General features: G+C 32.3%; 1 protein-coding gene across 1 annotated transcript; it reads left to right on the top strand.

The window, feature by feature from the left end:
• The first annotated feature begins 8,454 nt into the window (after positions 1–8,454).
• LOC133034109 (uncharacterized) lies at positions 8,455–10,587 on the top strand. The gene is made up of 4 exons (XM_061109129.1): positions 8,455–8,848; positions 9,006–9,094; positions 9,157–10,127; positions 10,263–10,587. The coding sequence occupies exons 1-4, from the start codon at positions 8,455–8,457 to the stop codon at positions 10,585–10,587; spliced, it is 1,779 nt and encodes a 592-aa protein (XP_060965112.1).
• The last annotated feature ends 1,906 nt before the right edge of the window (positions 10,588–12,493 follow it).

Raw genomic sequence — 12,493 nt, 5'->3', positions numbered from 1 at the left:
TTTTGGAATCAAGAAAAAATATCTCCTTTATTTGCTACTTGTTTTCAGACTTAGTCATTATCTTAGAAAAGTAGTATTGTTTTAACAAACACTTTCTTATCTATTGACAATGGGATGGTCCACCCCTAATCACTTAGAATAGCTAACAAACCATGGTTAACAGTTCTAGCTTTTCTTAAGATTTTGATTAGGTCATCCATGAATCTAGTAATGATTTACATTAAGTATACAACCATTACATCATTCTGAAATTGTATTACCATAGAAGGAATTAGGCAACGACTAGTAACTAATCATCAACATGCAACTCAAAATTTCTGGGGAGGTAAGTTTGGATATATTTCAAAAATCAATTTAATGATTTTTGAACTGCATATCTACTAACTATTTCTCCACCCCTATCAGTTCGCAAGATCTTTAACCACTTACCTTAATGGTTTTAACCATTGCTAGAAATTAATGAAATTTTTTAAACATTTCAAATTTCTTTGCATAAGGTATAATCTAGAGTGATCGTTTTAAGAATACAACGAAAAACTCATATCCACCCCTGAATGTACATCCATCTGCGAATGAGATGAACTACTTTCAGTGGATGTAGGCATATTAACTCTTTGCAGAGATTGATCTTGTCAAATCCACTATGAACAAGATACAAATGCCATAGATAAAAAAAAATGTGGTAGTGTCTTTTGATGACATAGGTTTAGTTTCATGAAAGAGTTTTTAGAATACTGCAAGTGGATCCTGGTCACAGAATACCTAACTCATATTCCATACAGTTTTAATCCATTAATAGAAGATGGATGTTGAACACTTGAGAAAGTGTAACTGTATTGTATTATGGAATTAGAAATATAAGAAAATTTCTATTTGGAATTTAAAATTAAAGTCAAAGACTTAAATTTATACCAAAAATAATGAGTAATTCTATCTTGGACCAGCACTACTAATACAAACTCTAAGTCAGATTTGCCCATACAAGTAGGAGATTTCTAAGATTGAGGTTTTATATCAATTGGGAATAGAATTTCGGGATTATAATCATATGCGTCATTTAATTTCTTAAGAGAAAATATAATGACATGAAATGATTTATAGACCATTCATCCAATGATATGTTTTGAAGCTAATTCGAAATGAATAAGCTAAGAGGAATAAGGATAATTTCGTTTATAAATAAGAATCCAACGATGCTTCGATTAGCGAAAGTCAAAGTAATCTTATTTATGTAATCTTCTTGTTTCATATTGTAAAAATACTAGTCTAAGGTGTCAGCAATTGATGAACAGCTAGATGTCGCATATACAATATTTATCTTTCGAGATCTAACACTATTATGTATGTCTAATGGTGAAAATCCATTAGGGATTTATCTCATTAGAAAAACAAACATGTTAGACCAACAATGAAGATTCGAAATTAAACTACAACTTAATAACAGAAAATAACATGGTTCAATATAAATTCATACACAATTCAGAAATTATAAACATATAGCAAGTAGGAATGACTAGTGAAAATACTAAAACATACAATCCTAAATAATTTCCAAGGTTTTCAACAAACTGATACAAAGTGTCCCTAAGAGGCGAGAGTCAAAGCATCATTTATTGAATAGAGTTGTCAGCTCATCTAAAATAGAAACCATTCTAGCAACCTTTTATTCGATCAAAATAAGAATCCAACGTTGTCCCGGTAGGCGAGAGTCAAGGTTATTCTCATTTTATGAGCTTCCACCATTGTTTCATGTTTTATGAGTTTATCTCTAAGTAGTCACCGTAGGGGAGAGTCTAATAGAGACGAAAACTTACAAAACACTTATCAAATGAAATCTTACGGTGTTAAATGCGTTCAACGAATAACCATCCATAGGGGGACGAAGTCTAGCGTCTCGAGGTTATATTGAAAACATTTAACTTTTGTAAGACCAACAATGGAGATCGAATATCTTAATAATAATCAAGCTCATTATTTAAAGTGAGTTGTATTTTCTTTGATTCTCTTTATTTAATTTATTTATTTTAAATATATATTTATTTAAAATTTCCAATTTAGGATGAAAAATTCTAAATATAAATTTTAATTTAATATTTATAAATTTTACTTAGATGGATATAAAAATAACACGAATTATTTCCATCTTAGTAATAATTTCCAATAAATATTTAGAAAAATATTCAATTTAAGTTGTTACAAAATTAATATAAATTAATTTACAACTCAAATTTAATTTTCTATAAATATATATTGCATTTCGAAAAATTAAAGTATTTAAGAATACAATTTTCGAAAATGCATGTTAAAATAAAAAATTAATCCTAGAAAAATTATTCTAATTTAATGTTGGCCCAAAATTAATTAATAAAATTAATTTACAACAAAAAAATATAATTTTCCTATTTAATTAAATATGTAAGAAAAATTTCAAATATTTAAGTATGATGATGAAAATCAACTTAAATATTAATTTTCTATTTAATTAAATACACTAGAAAAATACTTCAAGCAAAAATATCATCTATCTAGATTTTCCTTTGACTAATTAATTCAATTTCTAATAATATACTTTAATTCAATTTATTTTAAATTAATCAATAAATGAAAAAATCATTGATTTAAGTTGATCCAAGAATTAATTAAAATTAATTTACAACTTAATCTATTTTTCAAGATAAAATTCGAAATTCTAGCATTTAAGAAATGCAATTTCGAAAATTGATTAATAAAATAAAGAAAAAATATATTTTGAAAATTATTTAAATTTAGTTGAAAAAATAAATTTCAACTAAAAATAATTTTCTATTTAATTAAGTGTCATGAAAAAGAAATATTTAAGTATCATGATGAAAATCAACTTAGATATTTAATTTTCAAATTAACTAAATGTATTAAATTCAAGAAATAAATAATTAAGTGTAGAGAAGGCTTAATTATTAGTCTCTAGTTTAATACTAGGAAAAATATACTTAAAATAAATTGTACCAAAATTAATTATATAAATAATTAATTTTCACAATTTATAATATTTTCCTATTGTAATATTAGAAATAATAAGTAGTCTAGAAATAACTATCTAGAAAATATCTTATTTGACTAAGTATCTTTTCCACAAAATTTGAAAAAATATCTAATTTAAGTTGTATTAGAAAAAAATCTAGAACTTAAATATTTTTCAAATTTAAATTTAATTAAATATCAAAAATTAAGTTGTAACCACTTAATTTGAAAATATTCCATTTTAAGTTAATATTCGAAAAGATATTAACTTAAAAAATATCTAAAGAATCTTAATAACCAATGCCTAAAATTCCTCAACTTAATTTTGAAATTTGAAATTCAAAAGATATTCAGATTTAAGTTGGTTAGTTGTAGATAACTAAATATCAACTTAAATAAGAATATTTAATGAAAAATTTAAATTAAGTTCCAGAAAGAATCTAGATGGTTATAATTCTATATTTAATTAAATAGAAGAAAATACATATAGTTTAGCTTAGAATAAAGAATTCTTTAAACTATAATTTTCTTAAATTAATTTCAAAATAAATGAAATTAATTATGTTGCTAATCAATTTTATTAGGTTAAACTAGTGTAATTAACCTAGTACAGTTGTTCAAATCAGGCAAATGGGCCTTCACAATTGGGGTGGTTCATGTGAGGGGGTGCTGGGTTCAGTATGTCGTACCCACTTCTATGGCTCCCAACTCTCACACAAGGCCCAAAAGAGAGGAATTTAACCTTAATAAGAACAACTGTTATTAAGTGAATAAGCCCAATAACTAAATGGGCCTAAATAAATTCTATCAAGAACTATGATAATTTATTTTAGCAACAACAACCTATATGTATCTATAATCAAATTAAACACATAGGCTCACACAGGCACACTTTGGATGGGTCCTATCATGTTGCTAGGTCATACACAGATGAAAGAAGATTGTAAATATACCTGTTACAAATTATTATCTTGACCAAGGGAGCCATCAGATCATTAGATCTGGCAAAAAGTAACCATGGCTATTTGCAATCAAGTAATAATAGGTTTTGAAAACTTACACATAAGCTAAAACACATACTCCTGCAACAAGGTTAGCTGGATAGTTGGATGTAGGATTTATTTAATTTTAAATTAAATTTTTAATTTCGAAAATAATTAATTAAATAATAAAAAAAATTTGAAAAATTCGAAATTTTTTAAAAAAATTTAAATTTAAAATTAAACCTACAATTTTTGAAAAATTAGGTTTCAACCAACCTAAATATCATTTCAAAAATTTGCTAACTACTTTTAAATTTTAAATGTTATTTTATAAATAAAAATTAAATAAAAAATTAGAAAAGATAAATAAATATCTTTTTCAAATTTAAATGTAATTTAAATAAATAAAATAACAAAATTTAAAAAATTAGCAAAATATCTTATATCATTTAAAAATTACATGATTATAAATATCTTATTTTTAAATTTAAAATAAGATAAGATATAATCAAATTTTAAAATAAGATAGATTTTTAAGCAAGAAGATAGATACTAATTCTATTCAAATTCAAATTACACTAATATCTTGAATTAAATTTAAAAAATATTAAATTAATTCAAAAAGATAATTAGAATTGAATTAGGAATAGTAATAGTATAAATACAAAACTATACCAAAAATCGGAAGTTAATTCCATGAAAAAGCATGAAAAATCGAAGAAAAACGAAAAAATTGTGAACTGTACGGACAGATTTGCGATCGCAGGAAAATATCAGCACAGCCCCGATTTTTTCAAATCTTCAAAAATTCATAACTAATTCAAATAAAATCGAAATTGAGTTCTGTAAAAGGCTAACTCTCTTAATGTTTTCCATACTATCCAATAAAAATAATTTCAGAAACAAAATCGCAATAATTTTTCACGAAAATTTACAAACATCAATCAATCATCAAATAACACTCAATACAACATGATACCATCCAAAGAACATACAAACAATCGTTTTAAAGTCCAAATTTCTTGCAAGTAAATCAATTACCATGGCTCTGAGGCCAGTTATTGGAAATTATTTTACCAGGATCTTAGATCTACTCACAAGTATGTTTATTAACATCCTAAATAAGAACTTTCTAAAACGATAAAATAAACACATATAAAGTTTAAGAAACCTTACATTGGGTGCAGCGGAATAATATGACTCCTTCCGTTCAGATATCTAGCCCTTGATTCCTTTCTGTAGCAGAGCATTATCAATATCTGAACCTGGATCTCTTTCTCTGAATCTTTGATGCTGAATCTCCTTTGCTGATGATCTTTCTTCACGATCTTCCTCACTATGATTGAGGTATCACTTGATGTGTGTGGGCACTACTCATACACTAAGGATTTCGAAATATTGAAGAAGAAGAGAGGGAGTGGTCAGCCAGATAGGGAGAGAGAAGGCTCAGTTTTTCTGATTCAGAAAGTGTTAGAAGAAAAAGTCTCTTTTTTCTGAAGCCTTCACTATCTATTTATAGCATTCCACTAGGGTTAGATTTGAATTATATGGCATTAAAATAATAAAAAAATCAACTTAAAAGCCTACAATAGGTGGCCGGCCAAGCATTAGTGGATTGGCCCTTGGGTTTTGCAATTTTGCAATTTTAACACCTTTTGTATCTGATTTTCTCAAAAATGCCAATTTCCTAATTCAACCATTTAAATGCCAATTCTAACTATTTAATAACTATAAATAATTATTAAATAATATTGTCATTTATCATATTTATTAATTGAACCATACAAAGTATCATAATTAACAAATATGCCCCTATAAACTCTTTCTTTACAATTCCGCCCTTACTTAGTGAAAATTTCACAAATAGACATAGTCTAATTTGTGAATTATAATTGATTAATCAAAACCAATTACTTGAGTCTTACAAGCAATATTATCTCAACTAGTGGGGGGACCATGGGTCTATATAACCGAGCTTCCAATAAGTAGATCAAGAATTTAGCACTAAAATTCACTAACTTATTAATTCTTCGTTGAATCCACGCATAGAACTTAGAATTGCACTCTCAGTATATAGAATGCTCTATATGTTCCACCATATAGACACATCATTAGTTATCCATTGTTATAATCCTAATGTGATCAATGATCCTCTATATGAATGATCTACACAGTAAAAGGATTAAATTACTGTAACACCCTACAATGTATTTTATCCTTAAAACACTTGACCCCGTATAAATGATATTTCAGCTTATGTGAAATGAGATCTCCACCATTTATTTTCGTTTGGTCAAGCTCGAAGGTGATCATCCTTTGCTTACTATTTGCCAGATAGAAGCTATAGATTCCATGTTTATGCTAGCGCTCCCACTCAATTGCACTACCGTGTTCCCAAAAAGTACGTATCACCCTGACCTAAAAGTAGGCTTAACTAACAAATCAAAGAACACGAATAGCCTTTCAAGATTGAGCCTAATCATAACAGGATTAAGATCATTTGATCTAGGATATTGACTTGAATAGATTTTACGGTAAGTTTAATTAAATCTAAGTCAAAGTTCAATATGGGTCCCTTCCGATGCATACTCCATGCATCCAACCTGAGCTTTACTTTAACCAATGCTCTGGAAAGAACATAGCATTTCTCCAAATGCAAGTAAACTCTGTTTTAGATTATCATATCAGTAAAACCCTATGTCTGATAAATCTAGGAAACTTTATTCACATAGTCATGTTTACTTTCCAATGTGTTGACAGAACAATAAACAGGATCAAGTATGTGAAAAGGGTTTCAGATGAATCTATACATTATGTACATATAATCATGAAATAAATCATGTGAACCATGCAACATTAAATGTTATTTCTGATCTATATTAATAAGTAAATCTGATTATATTGAAATGAGTTTTATTTAGGGCATAAAACCGAACAAGTGGAAGGGTCCAATGTAGTGGATAATGGTAGTGAGATGGAGGTTAGTGAAGAAGTTGTTGTGCATGACTATTCGGGCCCAAAAAATGGCCTTTCGGTGGGTGCTGGTTCCCAGGCCCACCGGTCATTATGAGTATCATAAGCTGGAATTGTCGTGAGCTTGGGAACCCGTGGGTTTATCAATTCCTTGTGGACCTTGCGGTCCAAAAGAAACCCAATTTTCTTTTCTTTGTGAAACTTCTTCTAGTAAAGAGAAACTTGAAAGACTTCGTGTTAAGTTAGGATTTGATGGTTTGTTTTCGGTTGATGCCAGAGTTCTAGTAATGACTCTGATGCTCAGTTACTTGGCTACTCTTTCAATCATATTGACATGGAGATATCCAAAGGTGCTTCTTCTTCTTGGAGATTGACTGGCCTTTATGGAGAGCCTAATAGGAGTTTGCGTTATAGGACTTGGGACTTGTTGCGAACTCTGAAGTTAGAATCTACTCTCCCGTGGTGTGTCATTGGAGATTTGAATAATGTCACTAGTCATCTTGATAAGAGGGGAGGTAACGGTTATCCTCAATTGATACTGGATGGGTTTAATGATGTTCTTGCTGAGTGTGATCTCATTGATCTTGACTTGTTGGGGTATCCATTTACTTGGGAGCGTGGGAGAGGTACTGATGCATGGATAGAAGTCTGCCAGATTGTGCTTTGGTGTGTTCTCAATGGTATCAACGATTTAATCTAGCCAAGCTCACTAATCTTAAAATCACAGCTTTGGATCATTGCCCGTTATTACTTGAGCCTATCATTTAAAACTTTATAGTTCCTTTTCGGCAATTCCGCTTTGAGAAAGTGTGCTTGCGTGAGCCCATGTGTTTACAAGTTGTGTCTGATTGTTGGGAGCATTGTAGTGGCCAGCCGATTATTGAGAAGTTGAAGTATTGTGGGGAGATGCTTGCCGTTTGGGGAAGAGAGTATACGGGTAACTTCAAGCAAAAAATTTCACAGTGCAAAAGAGAGATTCGACAATGGAAGAAAGGGAGAGACTCTATTTCTATTCAACGATTTCGTGATGCTGAACTGAAGGTAAGCGAGACCCTAAACCAGCAAGAGATTTATTGGCGCCAAAGATCCAAACAATTGTGGCTTCGTGAAGGTGATAGCAACAGTAAGTTCTTCCATGCTAAAGCTACAGCTAGGAAAAAGCATAATACGATTTCTCGCCTTCAAGATGATTCAGGTATTTGGGTGTCGTTGTTGGATTATTTCAAGAACCTATTTACGACTTCAGCATCAGAGTTTTCCTCGGTCATTGCTGTTACTCCTAGTGCCGTTACTTTGGATCACAATCAACAACTCCTTGACCCGGTCACTGAAGAAGAAGTGAGGCGTGCTCTAGTTCATATGCACCCGGACAAATCTCCGGGACCTGAAGGATGATGTGGTTAAGCAGGTTAGAGATTTCTTTGATACCGCTATTTTACCTGATGCGCTTAATGATACAAATATTGTGCTTATACCAAAGAAAAAACAACCTATTTCCATGAGTGATCTACGGCCTATATCTTTGTGTAATGTCCTCTACAAAATTATTTCTAAGGTGATTGCGAATCGTCTTAGAGTAGTTTTGCCAAATGTTATTTCTCCAACTCAATCTGCATTTATTCTTGGGCGGTTAATCTCAGATAACATTATGATAGCTTTTGAAGTAATGCATTATCTGAAGAGAAAACGCAAGGGTAAAGAGGGATATATGGCTTTGAAATTGGATCTTAGCAAAGCTTATGACAGAGTTGAATGGGGTTTTCTTAGAGCTATGATGGAAAAAATGGGCCTCGCCACTCGTTTTGTGGACCTTGTTTTGGCTACGGTCATTTCAGTGAAGTACAAAATTGTTCATGGCGGGCATGTGTCAGATTCTTTTGTGCCTGGAAGGGGTATTCGTCAAGGGGATCCTTTATCCCCTTACCTTTTTCTCATTTGTGCCGAGGGGTTCACTTATCTCATAAAAAAAGTTTGAAATTGATGGTCTCTTGAAGGGGTATAAGGTTGCGAATGGGGCACCTGTAATATCACATTTGCTATTTGCTGAAGATAGCTATGTTTATTGCCGTGCCAATGAAAGGGAAGCTTCTAATGTCCTGCACCTTCTTCAATTGTTTGAAGCTGCTACTGGACAGCAGGTGAATTTTACCAAGTGTTCAATATTCTTCAGTTCCAATACTCCTCTTGTTGTTCGTGATAGAATGTGCGCTATGCTGAGAATGTCCATTGGCAGATGACTTACTTGGGTCTCCCTTGTACTATGGGGAGAAATAAGGATGCAATATTGGGTTTTCTCAAAGATAAGATGCTCAAGCAAATACAGAGTTGGGAAGGTCGTTTGTTATCAAAGGCTGGCCGTGAAGTTTTGCTCAAAACAGTTGCTCAAGCTTTGCCAACCTATGCGCTGTCTGTGTTTCTTTTTCTGCTTAAGACTTATTCTCACCTTGAGAGCTTAATGTCAAAGTATTGGTGGGGGTCCTCTAATAATAGAACCAAAGGTGTAAGTTGGTTTAATTGGCGACGTCTTTGTAGAAGCAAGAATTCAGGTGGGCTTGGCTTTTGTAATTTGCGAGATTACAATCTTTCCTTGTTAGGAAAGCAGGGGTGGTGTCTTCTTCTGTATGAAGACACTCTTGTGGGACGCATTTACAAGGCCCGTTACTATCCAAATGGTAACTTCCTTACTGCTGAGATAGGTGCAAACCCAAGTTTTATTTGGCGGAGTGTGTTTGAATCCCAACAACTGATCTGTGATGGTGCTAGAAGGAGAATCGGTTCTGGTATGTCTACTCCCGTGCTTAATGTTCCTTGGCTAATTTCTGATGTGAATCCTTGTGTCATTTCCACACATCCTGCTTTGGCTCATAGCACGGTCTCACAGTTGATGCACATCAATCGTAAGCAATGGAATCTTGAGGTTTTACAAGACTTGTTTGAGGCAAGGGATATTGACTTGATAATGCAGGTTCCTCTAAGTGATAATGTTAATGTTGATTCTTGGTTTTGGTGTAAAGAGCCGACAGGCTTCTACTCGGTTAAGAGTTCTTATCGCCATCTCCAAGAATTGAAAGGTGAATGGAGCCTTCAATTGGAGTCTGAACTGTGGAGGGTCCTATGGAAAGTTAAAGTCCCCCCCAAGGTTCTTCATTTTGCTTGGAAAGCTATCTCGGGGTGCTTACCAACTCGTTCCCAACTACGTACTAAACATGTCCCTATTGATCCTCGCTGTGTGTTCTGCAATTCTAATGAAAAAACCATTGTCCATGTTTTGGTTGGTTGCCATTTTGCGTAATTGTGTTGGCATAGGTCTGGTGTGGGGCTGCAATTTTCTACAGAAGCTACCTTTGCCAACTGGTTTAAGGCGTTTTTGACAGGGGGTAGAGTGGCTTTGGTGGATGAGCTTTTGATGGTAGCATGGGGAATTTGGAAAGCTCAAAATGAGCTTCTTTGGCAAGGTCGTTCTTCTCAGGCTGCGGATGTGGTTCAGGTGGCAAGGTCTACTCATTTTAATTGGCTGTTGGCTCAAGAAAACATGTTCGAACCGCTATTGTATGAGGCTACTGTTGCTGGTAGCAGTGTTGGTTGGGTGAAGCCGCCTGCTGGGATGCTGAAAATCAATACTGACGGGTAATTTTTGAAGCAACGAATCAATATGGTACGAGTATCGTCATTAGAGATTGTCATGGGAAGCTAATTGAAGCTCGATCTTCTTTGCATCTTAGGATTTGTCAGCCGGTTGTTGCTGAAGTTTTGAGTGTCAAGGAGGCTCGCACTTGGTTGAAGTTGAAGAACCTGTCCAATGTGTCAATTGAGACAGACCGTATTGCTGTTGTTCAAGCTATTAATGTTGGGTTTTATGCCCTAAATAAAACTCATTTCAATATAATCAGATTTACTTATTAATATAGATCAGAAATATGGAATCTATAGCTTCTATCTGGCGAATAGTAAGTAAAGGATGATCTCCTTCGAGCTTGACCAAACAAAAATAAATGGTGGAGTACTCATTTCACATAGCTGAAATATCATTTATACGGGGTTAAGTGTTTTGAGGATAAAATACATTGTAGGGTGTCACGGTAATCTAATCCCTTTACAGTGTAGATCATTCATATAGAGGATCATTGATCAAATTAGGATTATAACAATGGATAACTAAGGACGTGTCTATATAGTGCAACATATAGAGTGTTCTATATACTGAGAGTGCAATTCTAAGTTCTATGCGTGGATTCAACGAAGAATTAATAAGTCAGTGAATTTAGGTTATAAATTCTTGATCTGCTTATTGGAAGCTTGGTTATATAGACCCATGGTCCCCCCACTAGTTGAGATAATATTACTTGTAAGACTCATTTGATTGGTTTTGATTAATCAATTATAATTCTCAAATTAGACTATGTCTATTTGTGAATTTTTCACTAAGTAAGGGCGAAATTGTAAAGAAAGAGTTTTTAGGGCATATTTGTTAATTAAGATACTTTGTATGGTTCAATTAATAAATATGATAAATGAAAATATTATTTAATAATTATTTATAGTTATTAAATAGTTAGAATTGGCATTTAAATGGTTGAATTTGAAAATTGGCGTTTTTGGGAAAATGAGATGCAGAAATGATAAAACTGCAAAATTGCAAAAAGTGAGGCCCAAATCCATATAGCCATGGCCGGCCACTTTTATAGGCATTATCATCTGATATTTTCATTATTTTAATGTCAAATAATTCAAACCTAACCCTATGTGGAATGCTATAAATAGATAGTGAAGGCTTCAGGAAATTTACACTTACACATCTGGTTTCCTTCAGAGAAAAACCACAGCCTTCTATCTCTATACCTAGCCGCCACCTTCTTCTCTCTCTTCTTCATTCTAAATTTCGAACCTCTTAGTGTTAGAGTAGTGCCCACACACAGCAAGTGATACCTCAATCATAGTGAGGAAGATCGTGAAGAAAGACATTCAACAAGAAGGAGTTTCAGCACTAAAGAAAGGAGAGAAAGAGATCCAGGTTCAGATCTTGATAATACTCTGCAACAGGAAGGATACAAGGGTTAGAAATCTGAACGGAAGGAGACATTTTATTCCGCTGCCCCCAATGTAAGGTTTCTCATTCTTTATATGTGTTTATTTTATAATCGTTTTAGAAGTTCATATTTAGGGTGTTAATCAACATACTTGTGAGTAGATCAGCTCCTCCCTTGCACGCGCGCGGACAGTATGCAATGCATACTGTCCGTACAGCTCGCAATTTTTTTCGTTTTTCTTCGATTTTTCATGCTATTTCATGGAATTAACTTCCGACTTTTTGTGTAGTTTTGTATTTTGATTTTTATTTTTCAATTTTCAAATCTAATATCAGAAATAAATTAATTTGAATTTTGTAAATTTAATTATAGATATTAGTGTAATTTGAATTTGAAAACAAGTAAAAATCTATCTTTTTGCTTGATTTTATATCTTATTTTTGAATTTGATTATTTTATCTTATTTTTAAAATTTAAAGGTCAGATATTAAATATTTTTTAAATTAATTA

The sequence above is a fragment of the Cannabis sativa genome, chromosome 2 (assembly GCF_029168945.1).
Source record: "Cannabis sativa cultivar Pink pepper isolate KNU-18-1 chromosome 2, ASM2916894v1, whole genome shotgun sequence".
NCBI classification, from domain to species: Eukaryota; Viridiplantae; Streptophyta; class Magnoliopsida; order Rosales; family Cannabaceae; genus Cannabis; species Cannabis sativa.
Note: the sequence above shows the minus strand (reverse complement) of the source record. Positions and strands in the feature narration are given on the sequence as shown.